This window comes from Arachis stenosperma, chromosome 7, assembly GCF_014773155.1.
Source record: "Arachis stenosperma cultivar V10309 chromosome 7, arast.V10309.gnm1.PFL2, whole genome shotgun sequence".
Taxonomy (NCBI): Eukaryota; Viridiplantae; Streptophyta; class Magnoliopsida; order Fabales; family Fabaceae; genus Arachis; species Arachis stenosperma.
The window spans coordinates 77,045,906-77,073,206 of record NC_080383.1 but is presented as its reverse complement, the minus strand read 5'-3'; the positions used below and the strand labels follow the sequence as shown (position 1 = coordinate 77,073,206).

The 27,301-nt window shown below is 29.4% G+C and overlaps 1 protein-coding gene across 1 annotated transcript; it reads right to left on the bottom strand.

Moving 5' to 3' along the window:
• Positions 1 to 22,426: 22,426 nt before the first annotated feature.
• On the bottom strand, positions 22,427 to 23,619 carry LOC130939961 (uric acid degradation bifunctional protein TTL-like). The gene is made up of 5 exons (XM_057868021.1): positions 23,615 to 23,619; positions 23,292 to 23,517; positions 23,064 to 23,225; positions 22,851 to 22,977; positions 22,427 to 22,686 (listed from the first exon to the last, which is right to left on the bottom strand). The coding sequence occupies exons 1-5, from the start codon at positions 23,617 to 23,619 to the stop codon at positions 22,427 to 22,429; spliced, it is 780 nt and encodes a 259-aa protein (XP_057724004.1).
• Between the last annotated feature and the right edge of the window lie 3,682 nt (positions 23,620 to 27,301).

Here is a 27,301-nt window from a genome sequence, read left to right as displayed (position 1 = left end):
TTAGTTAATTTTGTACACGAGATTAAACTTTTACGGATATGTCATGAGTTATGATTTTCTATGATTACTCTTGTTAACAAATCAATTTTTTTTATAGATATTTTTAGTAGTTTAGTCTAAATATTATATTTTTGTTTTAGTTTCGTATTCTTAATCAATAAAAAAGTTAATAATTTAAATTTTAAAACACTAAAATAACTTGAAATTTACTAACTAAAATTTGTCCGACAAACATTTATTGACGCTTTGATCTTCAATAAAATTAATTACCGACGCTTTTACTATCAGTAAAACCATCGGCAATATCGAATTTTAGTGCTTGTTGTAAATAAATTGTGTGTTTATGAGCATCTTATTCTTCTTATTCTCCATTCATTCCATTTTGTTACAGAAAAGCCAATGAAACTATATAATATTTATTATTTAAGTCATGCATGGAAACTGGAAAGGGAAAAAGAAGGAAAGAAAACTGCTCCTCATTCCTAAATCCTAACTTCATATAATCATTGGATGGAAAACGTTATACATTATCTAATTATAGTTTTTCCTTGTTTCACATAGCGCTCGCACATGCACATGCACATGCACATGCATATGCAGTAGCAGAGTGGAGAAGAGTGTAATAATGGCAATGGCATTGGGTACAAAGCCAAAGTTGATTGGTACAACGGGCAAGAGACGACTTTGATATTTTATAAAAAAAAAAGAAAAAGGAAAACTAGTTATCTTTTATAATAAACATTTTCAATAAATAGAAATAAAATTCATCCACCAAATTTACCAGTCACATATTTTTGTAAATTTATTCATATTATTTTATATATTTTTATTAAAACAATCAGCTATCAGAATATTCAAACATTTTACAATAAAAGAAAAACTAATTTTTTATAGCAATATCTTCAAATTTTTTCATAAATACCACATAGATATTCATGTATATTGACTCAATTGTTATGTGACCTTTTGTATTCATACAGTATAGTTATCTCTATAAATACTTAAAGAATAAATATATTTTCTAATCTAGTAAGATCACAATATATTTTTTACGAAAATAAAACTGCATTTAGATTTTTTTTTATAAGAAATTTTTAGTTTTTTTTGAAATAGAAAAATTTAGGTTTAAAAAGAGAAATTGAATAAACCCAAAAATGTCTGTACGGTAAGAAAAAAAAATTGAAAGTGCTTGGAAATAGAGAGACAGAGACAAATGCACACAAAAACAGAGGCATGATGAAAACAGAGAAAAAGGGGCAGAGAATAGTCACAATAATTGGTTATTAAGAGAAGTATCTAATAAAAGGAAAAGGTGTGTTATGGGAAAGGGGGGCCTGGTTTAAAACTGTTGGAGCAAACAAATCCTTCTATTATTGCATATGTGTACTTCTCATAAAACAACAAAAATAAATTGCTTCAGTTCAGTGCCCTCTCTGCAATTTTGCATTATCAACTCAATTGGCCCTCCACCTCAGGCTACCCTCCAATTCTTTTTTTCTTCATATCACTATTACCAAACACCACTTCAAATGACTTTTCTGACCATTATATTCAAAACAAAAAACTCTTCAAAGCTTCTTATGTACAAAATTCATTCAATATTTTTACAACTTTTTATAATGAAGTACATTTAATGCGCTTAATGGAATATTTATTTTAATGAATTTAATCTCTGACTAAAATTCACCTTTGAACATATTAGTCTTTTAGCATATGATAATGTATTACATATTTTCAAATAAAAAATGGAGAATCAATTTTTAAGTAGTCAAATTTGGCTAATTCTTTTTATTGTAAATTTAATTTTTTTTACTTTTATTTTTAGAGAATTTAAAATTTAGAATATAAAATTAAAAAAATTGACTGATATTAACTACAAAAAATAACTCTTTAATTAAATTCTTTTATCATTTGAAAAATTTGTCCTACATGGTTTTGGTCAAAGGCAAAACTAGGGTTACACTTTTATCATTTTTTATATATAAAAATGTAAATAATTTTGACATAAATTTAAAAAAATCTTTTCAATTTTTTTAATTAATATTATAAAATATAATATCTCACCGTACTATCCTTAAGTAAAATAAAAAATATAAAAATATTAAATAATAAAAAATTACACTTAACATCATTAATTGGAAAAAGAATTTTGAGAGATCCATTCCCACCAATCATATCCTACTAAAGTTAACTCCTTTACAAATATAATTACATCGTCACAAACGAAAATAACCTTCATATCAACTAGGAAAATCACACCGAGGTCTTCATAGATTTCACATCCAAACCTAATTGTGTCAGCTATGTTTTGTCCTTTTATTTTATTTTTTGTTTGGTTTTAATTTCTCTACACATCTTCTACAACATATATGAGAAGGTAGAGGGCCCATCTTAGCGGTTTAGACTTTAGACTTTGCAAGTTTTGTCCTCTTCTTTTTTGCTCTCTACATAACATAGTGCTTCAATTCAAACCACTTTTCATCTCTCACCTTATCTTCTATTTTTCAACTTGTATAAAATAATATCTCCATCTTTGTCTTAGCCATCCATCCCATATATTACTTCATATCTTTGCAATTGTGGCTAAAGTATTGTCTTTATAATGGGTGGTACGGCATTAGCATTTCCTATATACATATATAATAATATTTCTTAGCTAGTGGCTGTCACATACAGTTTTGGCTTCAATAACCAACACCAATTGTGTGTATATGTGGATATAGGGATCTTATCATTCCTTGCCTTCTTTTCTTACTATATCCCACGTATACAAATCTCATATACTACCCTTTCAACTGTTGTTAATTAATTATAGAGTTAAGTACGATTTTAGTCATAACGTATATATCAAAAAAAAATTTTGTTTTTGATATTTTTTTATATACAAAATCGTTTCTAATGTTTAATTTGGTTTTAAAATTATCTTTATTTTAGAGAATAAAATCTTACGAAAATAGTGACAAAAGTGGAGACAGAGATGGCTTGTGGACAGTTTCTTTTTTTTCTTTTCTTTTTCTTTCTTCTTCTTTCTTTTTCTTTTGCAAGAGTAGAAACACTTTCTTTCTCTTTCTCTTATTTTTCTTTTTTTTTATTTTATAATTTTTTTATTATGGATAATTTAGTTCAAAATTTTAATATTTAAATAAAAAAGACAATTTTAAAATTTGATTTTAAACTTTAAAGACAATTTTGTATATAAAAAAAATTAAAAACAAAAAAAAAATGTTGACCTACATTTTAGAGATCAAAATCGTACTTAATTCTTAATTTTAGTTGGTAACTATTTTTTTAATCATATCTTTTAATCTGACAAATCAATAATAATTAATCTATCATAATTTAAATTTTAATTTATTACTAATTAATAAATTATTATATACATAAAATAAAATTTAAAATTTTCAATATTTGTTTAAACAATCAAATGATGAATTAATAATTTGACCAATCCAAATTAGTGATAGTTTGACTATATGCGTGCTTTCTCTATATATAGACACATAAACTTACATCATGGTGGCATGGTGCTATTAAAAGGCAACATGCATTAACACTGGCTATTTAATAGTAATACCATGTTCATTTCTCAGTTTATTAAACATGTTGGACGAAGCACTTATGATGAGCCAACGTTTATAACTTTATATATATATATATGGGGAGTTCTCTCGTGATTAAGGTAGTAGTAGTTAAGAATAGCTAAAGATTGACCTATAAATAAAAAGTTAACATGTGAAATGGTTGATTATAATAAAAATCATTTTAAAGATATGTTTTTATAAATTATATTAATGTAAGCGAGCCATAATTTTCACAAATTTTAAAAAAAAAATTTGTACCCTTCGACAATGTAGACAAAAAATGGGAAAAACTAAATTATAAGAAAAAAAGAAAAATATAAATACACTAAATACACCAAAAAAAAGGATAAACAAAAAAGTTGTGCAGTTAATAAAAATGAGAAACCAAGTATAAAAAATAAAAAAGCTCTGCAGTTAATAAAAATAAATAAACCAAGTATACACACATAATGGCCACGTTTTTGTGCAAGTATTTGGATTATTTTTGTCATATATATTTATTTAAAAAATAATCAATCAAAAAATTAAATTAAAAAAATAAAATATACTCAATTACAAATTTTAATTATAAAAAATTAATTAAGAGATATAACTAATATATAATAGAAACCAAATTATCAATATAAATATTTGAATAGAAAAAAAATAAACTTAAAATTTTATAATAGGACAAATTTTGATTTTAAGTTTTTAACTTAGTTTTTTATATTATTCATTTAAAGAAAGAATCAATAATTATTAATAGATATATAATAAAAAATAAAAAAAAATCAAAATATAATGCAATTAAATGAGGTTTTATTCAATTTCTTGGTTTGGAATTCAATTACGAAAATTTAAAATAACTAAAAATAATAAGATTTTTTTATAAACTTTAAATTTATGTCGTAGTTTCTTATTTTTTATTTTTTTTTTACTTGGTTTCTCATTTTTATTAATTGCACAATGTTCTTGTTTATTTTTTTTATGTATTTATATTTTTATTTTTTTCTTATAATTTAGTTTTTCTCATTTTTTTGTTTACATTGTCGAAGGCCCACAAAAATTTTTTGAAATTTTTTTTTTTAAAATTTGTGAAAATTATGGCTCGCTTACATTAATGTAATTCACAAAAGCATATCTTTAAAATGATTCTTATTATAATCAACCATTCCACATGTCAACCTCTTATTTGTAGGTCAATCTTTGGCCATTTTTGACCACTACTACCTTATCACCAGAAAACTCCCCTATATATATTTTTGATGATAACTAGTGTCCCTAGGGTTGGATATAAAAAGGGAAATTTTTTATTGAAAATAAAAATACAAGAGTCGTCAAAGACTTTTATTTTTTATTTTTTAATAAAAACTTATCTTTCTGTATCCTTCATTCAAAAGTTTCGTTAGAGTATTCATTAGCAAAATTCTATAATTGAAGAAAACCTTTGATCTCTAGACTCTCTTTCAATTTTGTTTTTGATTTCGTAAAAAAAATTATTTAGAATCAAAATTAATGATATTTCATTCCTTCGAGAAACATTTTATCAAAAATTAAAATCTTTTGAAGTACCAAAATTTTAATTTACTCTTTGATGTTCCGCTACTTGCCACCGTAGGTCCGTATATATGATTAAACGGATAATGTTCACTGGAAAATTAATTCTTTATTTTTCCAAAACGTATAAAAACATCTTTAATTATTTTTTAGCCGGAAAGCAAATTGGCACATGCTTAGGAGATCAGAGGATGAAACACGCAGATCAGCAAGGGCCCACCCAATCTGAGCGTGGTCTGCCTTTATCAAAGGCAATCTTTTATTCCTCTCTTATACTATATTTATTTTTATTCTTTTATTTTATATCATATTTAAATATTTTTTAATATAATTTAAATATTTTAGTTTATTATAATTTGATTTTATATTTATAATAATATCATCTAAATTAAAAATTTAAAATACTCTAAATACAAAATTAAATTATAATAACTTAAAATATTTAAATTATATTATACTGTACTAATAAATTACAACAATCCACTTATATACTAATTTATATATAAAATAAAATAACATAACGCTAAATAAATAAGGGAAGAAAAAATAACAAAACAATGAAGAAAAACTTATCTAGGGTAGCCGCTGCTGGAAGAGAAAAGAAGAAGAGTGTTGGTAACGGTGACAAGGGTAGAAAAGAAGGGTAAATATGGCGTAAAGGTAAATATGATATTGATGGAGAAATTGTCGGTAAAGATTTTTACAAAATTAATCGCGTTATAAGTATAGTTCTAAACCGATAATTTAACCTCAATCAAATTTAATTTATTTGTCACTTAAGCAAATTTAAAAAAATTAACTGAAGTATTAAATTTTGGATCGTCTCTCAAAAAATTGCAGGAAAGTATGGTTATTATTGGTTATAGAAAAATATATTTTTTGGGTTTTTGAAATAAGGAATAAGGAAATAAAATGGCAAGAAATTAAATTAATAACTAAGAAAATTCTTAACTAGAATTGAGAATTAGAAGTCATGTCCTTGTTGTCATCATCAATTGTGATGGTAATTGTATTTCGTTTTCACTTAGTTAACCCTATACAATGAATGTAAGTCAAGTGAGCAAAATCAACATAAATTCACAAGTCCTAATCAAAGACTAGATTTAGTGAAGTCTAAGCCAATAAGCTATTTTCAATCATCCTTCAACAAGAGAATTTGATAATTATATAGTCTCAACTAATCAATCCAAGTTAAGAATATAAAAAGCTAATTTAAAATAATCCAACCAAACATTTTATCAAACACTTGGAAGGCATAACATAAAAACATAGAAGAGTAACAAGGAATATTAACTTTAAACAACCAATTGCAAGCATCAATAACACAAATTAAAGAAAGCAACAATAACCATAGAAAACATAAATTGCATTAATATGAAAATTGAATCTAACATCAAACATTCATAAACTAAATTGGCAACATAAAGTAATCAACAAGGAAAATAAATAAACTAGAATGCTAAAACAAATAATAGTAGAAGAGAAACTAAATTGAGATAAGATAGAATTCAGAATTTGAGAAGAACTAAAGCTAAAAACCCTAAAGCCTTTCTCTCTAGAGAACTACATCTAAAACCTAATGTGTGAATAATGAGAAGTTCCTCCTTCATTCCCCCACTCTGCAGCCTCTAATCTGTGTTTTAGGGCTTGAAACTAGGCCAAAAACAGCCCAGAAATCGCCCCTAACGTTTTTTGATATCGCCCCCATTCATGCGTACGCGTTGTCCACGCGTGTGCGTCGCTGCCAGCTTCTTAAAATTTCATTTTCTTGTGTTCCTTTCACTTTTGCATGCTTTCTTTTCATCCTCTAAGCCATTTCTGCCCCCCATAAACCCTGAAAACACTCGGCAAACATATCACGGCATCGAACGGTAATAAATGGGGATTGAAATTAGCTAATTTAGGGTCAAAGGAGCATGTTTTTACTCATAGTACAAAATTAAGAAGGAAAATGTAAAACATGCGAATTATATGCATGGGTGTGAGAATAATTGATAAAACCCACTAAATTAAGTACAAGATAAACCCTAAAAATAGAATTTATCAGATATAAAATAAAAAAGTTAAAAATAAATGGAAAAACAATCATTTATACTAATAAATTTTACGAAACGCTAACAAAAGTATTAATTAAAGAAAAAAAATTAACGTTGTATTCATTAAAGATGGATTTTATACAATAAAAATGCCTAAACTTTCATTTTTATTGACTTTTTGATAAAATTTTTAAATTGCCCTCACCTCTTATTTTCAACCTCACCTCTATTCTTTCTTTTCTTTATTAAATCCCGTGTTTCCGAGCATCTCCATCAACGCTTTCATCAAATCTTGCAGTCCAAACATCCCTCTCATTATATTGTTCACCATTACAAGATTTTTCATTTTCCTTTTTTTCTCCGTGGCATTCCTCTATTTGAATTCCTTTTCTTTGTCACTCCCACACCTATCACCAACCCCTCTCTCTCTGACCCCTCTCAAACCTGCAACAAGCCAACAACTCATCATTTATTTCTTGAATTGTTCAATTAAATATTCTTTCTAGTTATGGATTTAGAATTTTAAGATTTTTTTTAACTTTTTCAAAATTATCTTAACCTGTGCAAAGATTAAAGGCATGTAAGTTTTACCAAGCATACCAAAAAATTTGGTTTGAGAGTAGACCAGAGGACAATCTTTCACTTTGAAAATATTAAAAGTGTGGATTCTGCATCCTCAAACAGATGAAGCTTCAAATAAATTTCCACTTTACAAGCAACAAGCTAAGTAGTAATTTAACAAGTTCGAAAGCATGAGCGGCGCTGGTGAGTCGAGGCCTTCGACGACGGCATTCGATTTGACGATGATGTCATTTTCGAAAGGGTCGTGGAGCAGCGGAGAAACGTTTCAAAGGATAGTAGCAGAGAATTGCAAGCGAAAGCGGCAGACAAAGGAGTATTGGGAGTGTCAGATGCAGAAGAGGGTAAAATTCCAAAGGTGGTATGGATGTTTGAGTGGTGATTCTTGTGAAAGTTTGGAATTTGAAAAAGAATAAGTGGTGGTGAAGTTGAGATTAAAAATAAAGAATAAGAGTAATTTAAAAATTTTATTAAAAAATTAACAAAAAATTAAGATTTAGGTACTTCTGTCTTATAGAATTCATCTTTAATAGTACAATGTTAGTTTTTTTAATGAATATTTTTGTCAGTATTCATAATATTCATGAGTAGAAATAGTTATTTTTTAAAAAAAATTTATAGGCTAAAATTACGTCCAAATCGGATAAATTCTTAAACATATATATATATTTCACCCCTTGATCACTTAGGCCTACGACGGTTTGCGTCACAGCTAAAAAAATTATGTAATTAAAAGTATTTTTATTTATTTTAAAAAATAAAACAATTATTTTAATTGATTTCATAGAATTTTCCATCGTTTCTTTAACATTCTTAATCTTCACTCTATGCAGGTGAAAGTTCACATTTTAAACATGTTTATGGTTAATAGAATTAGTCATTAGCTAAAGACTTATATTCAGACACTTTCATGTAGGAATGTATGCGGATCGAATCAGATTGAATATGGTCGAAAATTTGATTCGATCTGTATAATTTTTATCGGATCGGATCAAATATGATATCCATGTTTTTTAGTGACAGATCTGATCCGCAAATATGCGGATCAGATCGGATTGGATATTGAATATGTCCGCATAATTGAACCTTCTCTTTTTAATCATATTTCTATGTAAAAATTCAATAAAAATATTTCTTTCACATTTTTAAACTTATTTATTCCTAAATATTTTTAATCAAACTTTTTTCTAAATAACAAAAATAAAATAATACAATATATGAATAATAATTACTAACTAAAGCATACAAACAAGTAAATATAATATTAAACATATATATTTATTTATTTTTAATTATTCTTGTGCGGATCTGTAGATCTGCGGATCGAACATGCGAATATAGAGCAGATATCCGTGATCTGATCCGTAAAGGGTGCAGATCGGATCCTATCCAATCTGATCAATGTGCGGATCGGATCGTATCCGCAATTTTCGGATCGAATGCGGATATTTACCGCAAATCTGCGGATACGATCCGATCCATAAACACTCCTACTTTTATGGCACAGGATTCGATGGTGCCATCAGAACGTTTGGACCATTAAATTGTCTTATAACAAGATATATTTTTTAAGTTTTTTAATAACTGCTAAATAGTCCTTATTTAATTTTAATTACAAATTAATTCTTTGTATATTATTTAATTATAAAATCTTTTATTTTATAAATTATTATTTTATCATTTATCTATCATGTTTATTAATAATTAAGAATAAAAATAATAACAAATTAGATCTTTCATTAATCGTAATAAATATTTTGGCAATCATAATCAATTAGAATTTTATCCTTGATCTGTTACATCCGTAAACGCTGGTGAGATTGTATTTCTTGAAAATTCAATCCATTGGACATACAATATAATCGATTGAATTTTTGGGTTTCCCAAAATTCAATCGATTGAAATTACTACAGAATCGATTAAATTTTGTAAGGCATATGAGTTTTTTCTAATTCAATCAATTGAAATCATTAAAGTAATATGGATTTTAATAATTTAATTGATTGATTGTGTTACCCAATCGATTGGTGATATTTTTTAATTTTTTTAAAAAAACATAAATAAATATATTTTATTATGAGACTATTTAATAATCCAAATGTTTTGGACCATCAAATTCAGTGGCCACGTTTATAGACGATTTCATAAATGTTTCGCACCAACGTATTTAGTTGTACAAGTCATAAAATTTTACCGGCGAATCAATGGGGTTTCATGAAAATAAAATAAATTTTTTATTAAATATTCTAAAATAATTTGTTAAGAATATTATAAGTAAAAGAATTTAATGATAAATATATACATTTTTATATATTTATTTTTTTTTTCCTTTTCAACCAATAACCAATACCATTAGTCATTCTTTAGCTAAACTCAAATAAAATGTATCCAAGTATCATCAAGTTATCTGAATATTATAATTACAGTTTGGATGTAATTCCACTTACTTGAATTAGTCTAAAGAGGCATGGCCATTAATTTTTGAAAAAGAAATTTGAGTAAACTATTAATTTTACCAATAAAAATTGAAAATATTGATATATTTATTTATAGAAGATAAAAATTAGTATTTATATTCATAAAAAATGATTTTTGTAAGTAAAATTATCCAATCCCTAAAATATTAAATAAAATTTTTAAATTATGTTTCTTTCTACCACTACTACTATAGTCTCTTCTCTTTTCCCCTCTCTTCTTTCAATATTTTTAGTTACTCCAATTCTAAATTCTGCCACCACTTTTTTCTTTAACTACCACTATCACTGTTACCATTACCATCACTATCACCGCCATCACCACACTTCCTCCTTTCTTTACCTCTCGATTTCGATCTCAACTACGGACTCCGCTTCTCCCTCACCTTCCACCTCTTTTGAAACTCCAACCCCGTCGCCTCCTCCCCTACTACCTTTGAAAGGAGGTGGGAGAGTTTGAAGGAAATCATTAACCAGCAAAGACTAAGTCACTACAAACTTTAAGCAATTGATGTAAGAAGAAGACCCATCACCCTTCTTATCCACCTCATCATCATTCACATTTTTATTGCCACTCATTGAGTTCTGTGAGAAAATATTCAAGAAAGTCTTCAAGGGAACGTTCATTGACAACCCTCTCTTCTTCTTTACATCGCAGATATGAAATTCACCACCTTTCTTCACCTGGACAATCAAACAGACACCTTTTGTGTCCTTATTCTTGTGCCCTGACAGGAAGCAGTGCTCAACATCCTTTGTAGCTTTCTAAATACCCACTTTCAAAGGGGACAACGATTCCTTCACAACCTAAATAGAATTGAAGAAGGACTCAACTGAGTCGTTTCTAGACACCATTTTTCGATCAACCCTTGAAAAAGTCGCAGCCTTTAAGTGTGTGTGCATATCTGAATCCGGTTCTTTGGAACCCGATCCGAGTCGTCGAATGGTGGAAGCAATGATGTGTAATGCAGAAGCATCTTCACGCGCTCTATGGATTCCGTTAGGGGGATGATGAAGTTAACTGTAGTGACGGTACCCATCCCAAACGAATCGCTCACACTGCTCAAAGCATCCTTAGATTTAGAGGCTGAACTTGCGTTAGATGATTATGTTGGTGATGGTGGTACTGAGTCGCGATCGACACCGATGGAGGAGTGTGCGGCGAAGGGGTTAGGTTGACGGTTGAGGAAGAGGGCAGGGCGGTGGTATTGAGCGGCAATGTGTCGATGTTGGGATTGGGTCGTTGAGAACATTGAGAGAGAAGAAGGGGGGAGATGATGGTAGTAGTGGAAAGAAGGGTAGTTTAGGAATTTTACTCAATTTTTTAGAGTTTGAATAATTTTATTTGCAAAAAACATTTTTTATTGATACAAATGATAATTTTCATCTTTTATGATTAGATATGTCAGCGTTTTCAACTTTCATGAGTAGAAATGAGAGTTTTTAATTCTAAAATTTAAAACAAAGATTAGATCTTATTGATAAAAATAAATGACATAATTTTATTGATATATTTTATTTTTAAAATTAATCTACAACATAACCATTAATATACAAAGATAAGATTTTATTGATATATTTTATTTTTAAAATTAATCTAATTTATTTATATAATTTAAAATTTAAATAAATATAATTTAAATTAACGATTTAATTTAATTTGATAAAAATAAATATAATAATATTATTGTACTCATATGATTAATTATGTTTAATTGATTTAAAAAAAATAATTAAACAGATAATTTTAAATTAAAAATTTAATATATTCGTATTATTTTTAAAATATAACAAATAAAACCTATTTTTTGTTTTTATTATTTTAAATAAAAGATATCTCTAGCTATATTTTTTAGATAAGATTTAATAATTTCTTCATATATATATATATATATATATATATATATATATATTTCTTTTTGTTGAGATACTTAAAGATCATATTTAGTTGTTGAGATTCTTTTTAAAAAATAATATGAAAACATTTATTTAAAATAAGACGAGTATGTTTATTTAAAATTTAAATTTTAAAAATTTTAAATAAATTTATTTATATTAATTTTAAAATTATTTGAAAAATAATACGAATACGTTTATTTAAATTAAAATTTTTAAAATAATAAGAGTAATTTTATTTAAAAATTTTTAATTTAAAATAATATGAATACATTGATTTATTAATTTAAAATTACTAGTTTTAATCCGTTAATTTTTTAAAACCGAATAAATAAAATTAGTCATGTAAGTATAATAATACAATTTTTTTTATCAAATTAAATTAAATTATTAATTTAAATTCTGTATATTTAAATATTAAATTATGTGAATAAAATTAGATTAATTTAAAAAATAAAAATATACTAAATTAAAATTATCCAAAAATAAAAGCAAGTTTATTATGGAATAATTGTTTCTGAAAAATAATGATGTTTTTTATTTTATTTGAGAAAATATTTCTCAATGATAACGTAGGTTGTGTTTGGATTTTTTTTTTTCAAGGTGATTCTAAAAAAGAAATGAAGGTTGTTTCGATGATATTATCTAAAATTACTAGAAGGTAAATGAAAGTTTAAGATTAGTATACCATTTCTTAATATAAAAAAAAATTAAAATAAGTATAACTAACGTCTTATGTCTAATTCTTATTTTAACATAATTTTTAAATAAAAAACAAAAAATATACTTTTACCAAAAATAGGTTTAGAATAAAGCTCAATCCATATTGAATGAGTTAACAAAATATAACACGTAAAATATATTCATTTAAGACCATCTTAATATGGCATTAAAGAAGACCAAATTAAATAATCTCTTACAATAATTTAAAGAGAAAAAACAAGTACTCTAATGAAACAAATAATTATAAATATTTAAAAATACGATTAAAAAATAATGTAAATGGTACAAGTTTTTTCTATCGGCAAATGACTTATTATGTATTTGATAAGGTATTTTGTGAAAATATTTTAATAACTATTAGAAATTCAATCTCTAGATCTTTTATTAGTTTAAAAAATTGGCATCTACAAAAAGATTCACAAAAAAATTTACATACCAGTAAAATTATTAAATTTTAAAAAATTTCTAAATTTTTTATTTATACTTATAAACAATTACATCAAAATACAATTTTGAAATTAAAGTATTTTTAAAAAAATATATTTAACAATTGAATAATCTTATTACATTTTAAAATATTTTAAAGATATTCTTTTCTTTAATAAATTTAAAAAGTATTTTTACAAATAATTTGATCATTCAAAGTCATTTTCTTTCAATTTATTCTCTGAGAAAAGAACAAATAACAATTAAATTTTTCAAAATTTTGTACGTGATATCCGGCGTTAGTCCAACACGTATGTGGTTGAAGGGACAGCATTGGCCGCTAGTATAAAAATACAACGTTTTCTAAGGATTTGATCATGGATATAAATGGTTTGAGTTCTGATAGTTTCTTTATCTTTCTTTTCTTTTCTTTTTTCTATTTTTGTTATTGATGGTACTAATAAGGAGGCTTTGAGATTTTAGCCATTTTTAAGAAAGGGAAATTTGTTAAGAAAGGGAGATTTTTAAATTTAATTGGGATTTCCATGTCTTTTGGGGTACTTCTGAAATACCAGTGGAGTTCAATGAATTTAATTGTTGAATTACACGCTTGAAAGAAATGTTTAGCAATTGAGAGCTATTGATCATTATAGCATGTGGTTGCGTTTTATCCTTAATTATATCTGATTTGTTTCTTATAATATATTACAAACAACTGTAGTGTTATAAATGAAAAAAAATTATGCCCAAAAACATAAGAATAATTGATAATTTCAAGGAATAAAATTCGAGAGTTGCTTATAACTCATAGGTACTTATGATGAGGAATGGATATTTATTTTAACTAACAGATGTTTTTATGTTATTAACCTGTTTTTGGAAATAAAGAAAAATATTTTTCATATTATAAAAAAATGTTTAAAGATAAAAAATATTTTATAATTACATTAATCATAAATTTAAACAACAATAATTAATTTTATTTAGTGGTTAATTCACTTAAATAAATGTTAGAATTCGAATTTTGTATCGTACATACAACAATCTATATATTTATCAGATTAAAAAATATAATAAAAATCTTTTTAATTACATCAAAATGTAAAATAACATTTATTTATTGAATAGATATTTAAAATAAAATATTCAAAAGAAACATTTAGAAAATTCGAAATGAACCCTCAATATATTTTTATTTATCAGACCAGTATAATTCCTCAATAAATTAAATAAAGTATAATTTAAATAAAACATATTATTGTATGGCGAAATATTCTAGATTCGTTTATTTTATAGGTTAAAAAAAAAGTCATTTTACAGATTTTGTTTTTTCTAATACTTATTTTGATTATCTTATTTTAGTGAAAAAATATATTTTTTTTTAAATATTACACATTAACATATTTAAATACATACATCTCTTAAAAAGTAATTTATTAAAAAATATTTATTTTTTTAGAAACCAACAATATTATTTTTAGAAAAATAGAAGCAAAAAAAATTATTTTCTTCATCAAATTATTATTATTATTATTATTATTATTATTATTATTATTATTATTATATCCTTCCAAAGGTTAATATTCAATCGTCATTATTATTCAATCATTTGATACGAATTTGTATTAAGTATAGAGAAAATTAAAGATAATTAGAAAGAATGCAAGAAAAATTTTTAGAATTAGGACCAAAAGAAAAAAGAAATTTCTATTATATCATACCTATCTTATATTATTACATCATATTCTTATTTATAGTATAATTTTTTAATTAGGTTAACCCAATACTAATCGTATTATCTTAATTAATTCTATATATATATATATATAGCCTCTCCAAAAATAGCATATAAATATTTATGAGATTATTTATCATAAACATTAATTTATTACTTAATGTAAGATGTGTTATTTTAATATTTGATTTGATTTTAATTTTAATTATTTTGTAAAAATTTAACTAAAATAAAAAATAAAAAATTATAAAATTAATAATTATATATAATATATTTAAAAGATATTACACACTTAATGTGAGACTTTTTTTTGTATTTGGATGGAAAAAAAATTAAAATTTTGTAAATAATTGAAAAAAAACTTACATCAAATTGATTTGAATCTATTTCCTACTAAATTAATAAAAAGATAATAAAAATAGAATAAAAAATGCATAATATAACTGAATACATTTTATTTATTTAAGTATATTTTAATTGAGTCTTTGTCATAACATTATAATATCAACGTTATAATAAAATGTTGCGATGTTCATGAGTTCATTTAATAAGTTTAATGAATTATATAAGTAATAGTATTTCACTAGTCTTTATTTAAAAAAATACTGTCTTTATTTATTAATATTAATATTATTTTAAAAATTGCATCCAATAAAAATTTTAATTTTAAATCGATTAAATTACTATAAAAATCAAAATTATTTCTCAAAAAAATTCTATTAGAATTACTCTGATAAATTTTCTTCAAATCATAATTTTCCATCGCTATCATTTAATATTTAATTCAGCCCCCGTATAAAACATTTTTTTTTTCAAATTTGATTCTCATACTTTACTTTAAAATTGTTTATGATGAGTTTTTTTTGGTTTCAAAAGCCAATTCCTTTATTTTTGTCAACGTAACTTTTGTTTGTCAGAGTTTGTCAACGTAACTTGTTCACCTATCATATTTGTATATGACAATCTATATATAATATGTAGTATTTGATTTGTCAATATATATCATATGCTATTTTATTTTTTTCCTTTTTTTAGTTATGGATTATGTGTTGTATGATTATTAGTTTTTTTTTTTAATAAAGATAGAAAGGCTCGAACCCACAATCTTTTTAATGAGTATGAAAACATTATGCCATTTTTTTTTCTAAAATTATATCATTTTATTACTAAAAGATAAAACTAAAACCAACTAGCTACATAGTACATAGAGGGAAAAAATCCAAACATAGCCAAAAACAAATACGATACTTAAATTCTAATCAGGAAGGATAAAAACAAAGGAAAAAGGAAAGATAATGTCTTCTGAGAGACCAGAGCTTCTGGCTATGGCGACGAAGCTCTTCGAGCTTGGTGGTGTCGGCGAAACTCCTCCTCTGCCTACATGGCCCGAGACAGAACTTTTTCGGGAGGTATTTTCTTCTTGTCAAAAATGAAGTTGTTCCTCGCAAGCCAAGAATGCCATAGAAGGTAAGCAAGTTGGGCACTTCTAATTTAATAATTATCTTGCTTTTTCAGTTCTTCAGTCGTGTGATTCCACCACTCCCATACTTCTAATGCTGGGTCTTTGTTAATTGAATTGGCTAGAGGGGATAAATTTTACAACCCTACCATATCAGGACATAGTACAGTGGCATGAATTGGGGATTCTGTAACGATGAAGCATCTGGGGCAATTAGCTGAAATTTGGTGTATTTTTCTATTCAACTTTTTCATAACTGCAATTTCTTCATGAATTAATTTCTACACAAATAATTTCACTTTCGGTTGTGCTTTTAGGTTCCAGAGCTTTTCCCATATTTCTTTATGCTGGAAGTGCTGATTTGTTCTTATGGGGGATGGTAAAATTGGTACGCAATTGCATATCATGATTTTACTGTAAACTCTCCAGAATTAATATGTACCCAATATATTGAGTCTTCTTCCTGTGTGATAGGGAGCTGAATTTCCTGTGCTGTTTCATGGCCAAAGTTCATATTGACGAGTGTTTGATTTCATTCACCAGACTTGTAAATAGTTGTCTAAGTCAGGTAAGATTTTCATTTCTGCATTCTCCATTAGGTATAAGAAATGGTGGTTGAGCTCCAAACCATGGATCCTCCCTTGTTCAAACATCTCCTTGTTTAGTTACATGCCATTTCACCCCTTTTTCTAGTACCTTTCGGCCCTTTAGTAAGCTTTGCCATGCCCAGGATGGCCTGTGTCCTGCTTTAGCTTCAAGAAAGGAAGAGTAGTGAAAGTATTTATTCTTGAATATTTTATGGAACAGCGAGTGTGGTTTTTTGAGCAATCTCCAGCCTTGTTTGGCTAGCATAGCCAGGTTAAAGGCTTTTAGGTCTTTGAATCCTAGTCCTCCATTCATCTTTTCCCTGCTTAGTGTGTCCTAACTGATCCACTGCATCTTTTTTTCACATTTTCTCTGTCCCCACCAAAATTGCAGCATCATTTGGTGAAGCTCATCCAAGAGGGTGTTCAGCAATTTAAAGCAGCTCAGTATGTAGACTGGTATGGCTGAACCTACTGCCTTAATCAATACTTCCTTGTCACTTGTAGAGAGAAAAAAGCGTTTCCAGTAAGTTAGCTTTTTTGATACCTTATCATTAATGAATGCAAAAGTGCTTTTCTTAGATATGTTGACTATTGAGGGAAGTCCTAGGTCCCTATCTTGTGCCCTCACATTTGGTACGCCTAGAACATTCGATAGGTCTTCTCGAACTTGCTGATCCGTATTTTTGCTGAAAAATACTGTGAATTTTGTGAAATTAATCACTTGTCCGCTCATGTTGCCATAGTTTTTAAGAAATTGTAGTAAATTAAGACAATTTTACTGGTTTGCTTTGCAAAATAAGAGGGAATTGTCTGCAAATAGCAGATAGTTGATAGATGAACATCTAACATTCACTTTGAGTCCTTGAAACAAACTATTTTGTTCTTCTTTATGGAACAGATGGGACAAACCTTCTATACAGAAAAGAAAAAGGTACGGAGATAGGGGATCTTCTTGTCGGAGTCCTCTACTTGGTTTAAAGAAACCAGTTGGTGAACCTTCCACAATATCAGAATAGGTGATTGTAGATACACATTCTTTCATCCACCCAATCCATTTAGAATAAAAACCCAGCTTTCGCATCATAAACCAAACAAATGACCATTCCACCCTATCATATGCCTTACCCATGTCAATCTTTAGGGCCAATTCTTCTCCTCCAGAGGTTTTATTTTTCAAGAAGTGCATGCATTCATGTGCCACCAATATGTTGTCACTAATCAATCTACCCCTTATAAAAGCACCCTGGTTATCAGTTATAAGTAAATTCATTAGAGGCTGTAGTTGATGAACAAGTACCTTAGAGATAATTTTGTAGAAGGTGGTGCTGAGACTAATTGGCCGAATCTGCTGCATGGAGGTTGCATTTGGCACTTTAGAAATTAAACAAATGTACGTATGATTAAAACCTTTTAGGATACTTCTTATGCTAAAAAAAAAACTTTTCACTGCTCTATAGACATCCGTTTAGTAGTCTCCCAATAAAATTGAAAAAACTTAGCTGTAAAACCATCTTCTCCGGGTGCTGCCTCTGCATTAATTGAGAATACCGCTCGTTTTATCTCTTCTTCAGAAGCTAGCCTTGTGAGTCTGTGATTCATCTATGACGTAATCTTCCGTTGAATACCATCCAATTCATGTGAGGGTTCTTGGGGAGAGCTTGATGTGAATAACTCCTGAAAATACCTCTCTGCTCTATTACCAATTGTATCCGGAGTAGTATATCAAGATCCATCCTCATCTTCTAGCTTCCAGATTTTATTTCTTCTATTTCTTTCTTGATTTTTCATATGAAAAAATCGAGTATTCTGATCCTCCCCACTTAAGCCAGTTAACTCGAGATTTCTCTCTCCAAAAGCGTTCTTCATTCATCACCGCTTTGGAGAGATTATCCTCAATCTGCAGATTCTGAGCTTTCTCCATATGTGGGATAGATTCCTTTGCCACAGCTAGAGAAGCTTCAAGTATCTCAATTTCTCTTCTCGAGTTACTTGCCCCTGATGATAGCCATTTTATTATTTCATATCTGCATTTCTTAAGCTTCTGGAATAGGTTAAACATTGGGGAACCTGTCACTTGTGTCTTTCAAACCTCTATCACAATTTTGTCAATTAATTCAGAACCACACCATCTTTCTTGGAATATGAAACGCCGCTTACTTTTAATAATAGCCGGGTTTGAGCACACGAGTAGAGATTTATGATTAGACCTGGTATCTTCTAGGTGCGTGATTATTGACATTGGATATTCCTCTCTGAGTCTGGTAGATATCAGCCCTCAATCTAACCCTTCTTGAATAGCTCTTCCCTGACAACTTTTGCTCCACCATGTAAATTTTTCTCCAATGTAACCCATATCAGAGAGTTGTCTCCTATTAACAAAGTCTTGAAAACTTTGAATGGATTGGGCAGATTTCTCCCTACCTCCTTCCTTTTTGTGAGTAGCTAAAATAGCGTTGAAATATCCTATAATCATATAATTATCCCCGAGATTCCTACATATTTTTAGCAACCTCTCAAATTGTTGAGTCTGGATCAGATCATTGCTATTTAGATGCACACCCACTATCTTCCTTGTGGTTTATTGTTCATTGTCCTCTATTGAGAATGCAATGAAAAACTCCTCACTCTAAATAATCTCCACTTGCTCCCCATTTCTCCATGCTAGTGATAGGCCACCTGCTATTCCCATAGGTTTAACATGATAAAACTCAGAGAAATCACATGATCTAAGCTATCTCTTCACATACTGAGGCTGCAGTTTTGTTTCACAGAGAAAAAACACCTCGGGGGGATGGAAAATTCGCATCCCTTTGATGTTGTGAACTGTCAGGGATTTTTCCAAACCCCGGCAGTTCCATATTATCATCTTCATGACCATGGGGTTCCAATTGTGGGGTGGCACCCTACTCCCGTTCAGCATTTATCATCATTATCTTTCCATTTATTTCATGTTTTGACTTTACTTTCCATTGTCCAGCACTTCTTTTTGCTCCCACCAGCTGGTGTACATTCTCTCTATCATCTGTTCTCCTAGCCAAATGTTTTAGCTTAAGTTTTTTATAGCTCCTTGCAGATTGTTCCTTATTACTTCCTAAATGAAAACTGCCTGTAAAATCCCCTGGTGTCCCTGTTATGCATTCCTCTCTTTTTATTTTGTTGTCGACTGCAGTTGTGTGAAGTGGAGAATTGGGGGGGGGGTGTATTTGTGGCTGTGCTTGGGTGATCTGAATTATGTGGCTAGTTAGTTCAGGGTAGGAATGTAATGATGTATTTTGAGTATATGTGGGTTGGATTTGGGGAATTACATGGCTAGTTAGATTTAGGTATAATGTTGGGATTTCTATGTGAAAGAATTGGTTGGGTTGTGTTTACTGGTTTGAATGGTGCATTTGTGTTGATTTATGATTATTGTTTTGCTTGACTACTGTTGAAGGTGTTAAGGCTTGGGTTTGTGAGTTTTGCTGGTTAAAACTAGGTATGTTATCGGTTGGTTCATTGACTGAAAGACTGGAAAAGCTTTTGAGAAGGTTGACTGGTGTAGGTATTTTGTTGTAGTGGTTTGGACCTGTCTCCGTCTTGGCCTGGTTTGGATTGAAATTTTCTTTCTGCTCCTTAATCTTCCACCCGATTTGATCCGCCTTCAATTCTGCACTCCATCGCTCCCTTATTTCTCCCTGTTCCTCTGCAGATTCATTATGGTTGGAACAAATTTGATTTTCATGTCCAATAAAGCCACATAGAGTGCAATAAGTTCCTATTTTTTTCATACTTCAGCAGTATCTCATATATCAACTTATCTGGACTAGAAATCCTGATAGATTGCTTTAGAATTTTTGTAATGTTGAGCACCACTCTAACCTTCATAATCCTATCCTCCCTTCCTTTCATTGAAAAAGTAGCAACATCAATGATTTTTTCAAGTCGCTACCCTATCTTTCTTGCTACCTCTTTTGTTTTATAGAATTCTGGCTTGCCCCACATCTGCACCTAGATTGGAATCAAGGTGAAATCTTCCTCTTTTATCTTTCTCGATGCATTCCATCTTTTTAGATGGATGACAAATTACTTGAATAACCATGGTGAACCCTTTTTTACCATGATTAGATCTGACTCATCGTTAAAGAAGAATTGAAAAACATTATCCCCGTGTGCTTTAACCCGTAGGCCTTCTGGGTGACTCCGAATAGCACCAAATGCTGCCTCCATCGTACCTCCACTGAATCCACGATCTGCCATCAGTCTACCTATCATGCATTTAGAACAATTTTCTATTCCGACTCTAATATCTTCTTCCTCCATGCATACCACATCATCATCTTGTGGTCCTAACAGATTAGGATTCTGCGTACTTCTTACATCATCAGCAGCCATAGTTTTTGTTTCACTCACTCATAGGATATTCTTTCACAAGGAATCCTCTCTGAATTACACTCAGAATGGTCAATGTGATTGTAGGTTAATTGGTAAAACCTTAATGGGCACGCAAAATCCTAGCGCACACAAAAGCTCATGGCACACAAAACCCTAATGGCACTATGCTATTTAAGACTATGCCATTTGAGTTATAACTCATTGGCTAATAATATTATTAGTTAAATCATATATTCTTGTTCCCTTATATTAAATGAACATAAGGGTTTACTACAACAAACACGGCAGATGGCAGCAGCAGTTTTGTGCGGTTGTATAAAACTGCTGCAAAACTGAAACTAGCAGCGGTTAAAGCGGCGGCTATGCGGGGCATTGGTAGACGTTTGCCTTTTAGTGGCGGTTATGGTTTAACTGCCGCTAAATAAACATAATTAGTGGAAGGAAAGCTGATTCAACGTTTACTTTTTAGCGGCGGTTTCAATCTAACCGCCGTCATCTTTACCATTTCCGTTAACTTCAATATTCGGATGTTATATCTTTTTAAAGACTAACAGAGTATAAACTACTTCATTTCTCACTAGTTTCTTCACCATTGTAATAGAAAAATGTTATCTTTCATAATATTAGAGTTTTCCATTAGTAATTAAATTGAGTTTGCCTGTATTTTAATTTTTGATATATTCTAATAAGTTTATTTTGACAAATACGTTTGAGTTATTATTACCTAAACCGTATCACTCGTTTTACATTAAAAAAATTAATTAAAGAATATATTGAATTAGGTGAACAATCTTGAAAATGAGGTTTTCTCATTTAGTATAAGAACTTATATGTTTGTATTCAAGCATAAATCTAAAAGAAATACATAAAATATGTATAAATTAATGCTAATTTCAATTGAGCATATGTTTATAATAGGCTTATTCGAACTTATGCCTTACTAATCATAAATCAAGTAATTGTTAAAGTAGTGACATAGGTAATACTGCAATCCGAACCATTAAATTAAGGGACACAATGTAATTAAGGGAAACAACTGGCTTCACGTGACACAACATCTGATAGGTCATCTCCAAACCATGATTTTTTGTTCAGGTTGAAGCACTGTTTTGTAACATGTACGTCATCTTCTACTTGTTGGTCATCTAAAGTTTTATTGTCTTCTTCTGACACCTTATTCAAGTCAAACTTCATGGACATGTCAATGCTAGTGGAGGAGATATCATCTAAATTATCTGTTGTATCAATCTCTGCCCCATCTAGAGTGTCGTTAACTATTTTGCCTGAATATTCAACTAGAATTGAAAATATGAATCCACATAGAATAAAAAAGGTACAATATCAATGCCAACAACTTCCAAGTCATTAAATAGTACTTTAGAAAAAAAAAGTACGTGTAATTTTCTAACACATGATTTAAAACTGAACAACAATAAACAACGATAACCATCTCCGTTGTTGACAATTTGGGCAGATTCTTTGGAAAGAAGCTGTGTAATTTGCAATTCTATAAATTTCATTTCCTCTTGTGATGCAATATCCAACTCAACTGCATGCTTGTTTGTAAAGCGCATCTATATAATAAAATTGATAGTTCATTATCTTTTTCGGTCAACACTGTGTCTTTATTAAGAATTTTGTATATAAAATATTTTTTTACTTTCGGTTCAGCAATTATATCTTCAGAGCTCTTTCCAGATGCACATGTCACAAAACATATCCAAATTTCTTCTCGTACATTGATCCCGATTAATAAAGTTCCTACAAATATGAATGTTGACATTGCAAATATTAAGGCAGCGAGTTTGTTATCATATTTCAACTTAACATATGTATTGATAAAAAATAGTTTAAGACAAGTTTAATAGGGTATGCTTGATGAACAAACCTGCATGATAGATTCGTTGGCCAATTTCAAGTATTCATTGTAACAAGAACGTCTTGAAATAGCCTCCAACCAACACCACACATTCATTTTGTGAAACCATATCTCTATAGCAAGAGAAATTGCATGTTCCAATGAAGAGAATGGCGAGGCTATAGCCATCTCTTTAGTGAATATTGTGCTTGCACAGCATGATGAAAAGTCCTTCATTTTCATTTGCCCTGTTACGCTATCATTTTATGTGTAGTAATATTTAGTAGTGATAACAACATTAGCATTGATTATATCTAATAGTTTGCATAATACGATAATAACAAAATTAATACCTCATTGTAAGCTAACTATTTCTAGCAAAATCATAAAAAGAATTGGGATACTACTTTTATTTATTAACCTACTATTCAGTCAAGATTTAATTGAATTTGGAAAAGACCAATCATGATATAACTATCAATCTACATACGCCATGAACATTAAGCCACACATTAATCATAAAAAGATCGCTGTTAACAATCGTTGACTTTAACCCTAGTTCTGTTATGCAACCTCGTCGGTATTTTTATCCGCATTGTCTGCGGGGTCTTCTATATCATCATCTCTAGTCAATTGCAAGTCTCCAATGTCACCTGCCGCTGAGAAGTTCAATCCTGGTTGTGGAGAAAAACCAACTTTAGCTTCTTCATTCTCTTCTCCTATGTCATATAAGTCTCGTGACTTGAAATGAACCACTATACTTCATTCTTTATCTACTTCATCATCCACATAGTATACAAGATGTGCCTCTGATGCCAATATGTACGACTCATGGTCCTCTTGATCACCGGTGTGTATCGAACGAGAGAAGTTAACACTAATAAGATCCAAGTGATCTTGTTTTATGCCCCTACTAATAGTCATATCCGCCCAAAATACTTGAACAACACGACTGAGAATCGACAGCTATAATTCAACACAATATGTCTACTATTTTGCCATAGTATGGAACACTACCAACAGTCACTTTTTTGTCACGCATACTTGCATAACTTTGTGTATTAGACGAGACATATACTTCAATATTTTGGGTTTTCATCCCTTCCTCCTTTTTCATAGTTCTAAACTTATACCAGTTGACATTGTATGCCCCATAACGTGTTGCTTGAAGTATCGGTCCACATGCAAGCCATTTAATCTCGTTTGGATACTGGGTGCTCTCCATTGGAACCTGCTACCATATAACAACCATTCTTAATTTCATCAAAGGTTGTTTTATTATAGTAAATGTTTTATGCTATCAAGGCAATTGGCATAATGCATACTCTTTGCTCACCTGTTGCTTGAACCACCGAACAAATCCCTTGTGCACAATGCTGTCTATTTTCGATTGCGACCTTGTTTGATCTCGTAGCTTTCTCTTTGTTTTAACTCTAAATGAACTATATGGAATTGGAGAACAATATTTGCAAATAGTGCACGTGTTATATGATTTATATTCGAGGTTTGAAATATTACATAAGATTACTTACTCAATAAAGTCAGAAATAGCCTCGCAGTTGACTAGCTCATGACGATGTGCTTGAAGTCGTTCCATTTGACTCGGCTTAAAATTTGTTGCAGTCCCTATCACCTTTCCAACTTTCGGAAACATGGTTTCATATGCATTACAGAGTACTCCAATAGGTTCATCGTCAATTCGCATCGGTCGATTCATTCTAGTCTCAATGTTATCTAGATATCTAGAGCAGAAAGTTACACATTATATTTGCAACTTAATTAACAACATAAAATGCATTACTATGCTGAAGGATAATCAATTTACACAAATATATTTTATAAAAGTCTCATTTAGTGTAACGGCACAAATCAGGCCCAATATTCCAAGAAAGATTTTTGTAACAAATTCAAAATTTTAGCTTTAATATTTTCACACGTTTATACCTCTCAGCACACACTGTTTCACCGAAAATCCTAACTTAAGCCAAACCACCTTCTCCTCATATTCATATGCCTAATTTGGGGCCACAAGCCTTATTTTATCTCGCCGTACCATTCCGCTAGACTCTCCTATATAGTCTACGCTGTGTGCTTCTGCTATTGTTGCTCCTCCTCTGTTGCAGCTTGGGTTCGTGTTGTGTTGACCAGATTAATATGCTCATTGTGTTCGTCATTCCTCTTAGCTGTACTTGTATAAGGTCTTCCATTGTCTTCGGTTGGTCTGGTCCTTGTTGAGATCACTCCTTTGCTGCCTTTGTGGTGAGTTATTCTATCATTATTAACTTTTCAATTTATCCAAGGAATATTCTATTATTATTGTTTTATTTAACATAATTTAAGTCCTTAAGAAATTTGTTGTATATTTACTAGTCTATGAAAATTGATAGTATGCCTAATGTTTGATTTATGGGGTATTGGATAGTCAGGAAATTTTGTTAACCCATTGAAATTGATAAAAGCTTGTATCTATTTTACATTTCCTTTGATTGAATTCATTTTTTATTTTTAGTTAATTAAGTTCAATAAAGTATTGAGCCCTGAGCCCTGTTAAGGGATTCCTTCACTTAGAATAAAAGAGAAAAAACGAAAAGAAACAAATTTTAAACTTTGACTAATATTAAATATATTAACTTTATTTTCAATAAATTTTTTAATATTTGTTTTATTGACCGAAGACCTTTAAATGTGATAAAAATTACATATTAAAAGAGAAAAAGGGTATGGTAAGTAATTTAATGGCTGAAAGCAATACTACTATAAACAGAGAAGGTTGAAACTACTGCACTAGTACTGCTCTAAATCACAACCCTTCCTTAACTAACTTGGATTGCAATCTTTGAATCTATTTTTTTCTCAAACACTTCTCATTCGATTTAAACCCTTGTTAGAAAAAAGTAGAAACAAAATTCTAAGAATAGTTAGTTAAGTTCTATTGAGTCAACTTCTTAGGCTTTATTTAGTCACTATATTAAAATAATGTTAAGATTGTAAACTCAAGTTCTTGAACATGACAACAATGATTGTGGTCCCTAACAGGCCCACTTATTGACCAAATTTACATCAAAGCCAGCGCAAGAAGAACCCGTATATTAATCCTTGTTTATAAATGCTTTCGATGAACAATCCAAATGATTTTGTGTACATGTTCCCATAAGTATCTTAGGAAGCTCATCTTGTATGTTCTCCTGCACAGTTTTCATCTTGTCAAATCTATGGTGTCATTTTGATTGCAAAATTTCAATAATAGATGTGATTTTTATGTAAGAAATGTAATCTGTTTAGTTACACTGAAATTTTAAATTTATTCCATTTTTATCATTCGATTTTTGGTAGATTTTACTCTCTAATAAATGTTAGTAGTTTGCTTGAAGGTTTGAAAATATGCCTAGAAAATCGCAGTACAACTGTATCCCAAACGCTGGCACTGCTGACAAAACTCAGCATATCAATGCTGAGACTGAACATGTTGCTGAGCCTACACAAAGTTTTTGGATGATGAAGATTATGATCCCGAGGCTGATGAGGTTGACTCATAGGATGATTACGTTGATGACTTATATGCTGAAGAAGAAGCTGTACCCCGTAACAAGTCCAATGGTTACAAGGATACAGATTATTGGAGTATTGTTGTAAGCGATAAAATTTCTATCTTTAGTCTGGATTATTTAATTATAATTGGATGACTTTGGTATTCTTTTTAATTTTTAGGCAACACTAATGCAATTAATCCTTGTAATTTGTTTCTTATATGATGGCGTCACAAGAACGATGAGTTTGAGCATCAAGGAGGCTGTAGTACTTCTTCCTAGCAGACAAATCATTCTGGAGTTTAATGAAGAGTTACAACTGATCGGTCAGGTAACTAGATTATTGAGTGGGTTTCTAGGGAGTCTGGGTGCTGACTTTTAACATTTTTCCATCAACGAAGAGAGTTGGAAGACAATGGACAATACTTTAAAAGAACATGCATATGACACAATTAATGTATGCTATTAAAATTTGGAATTTATTATGTTATGTAAAATTAGATCAAATTCTTA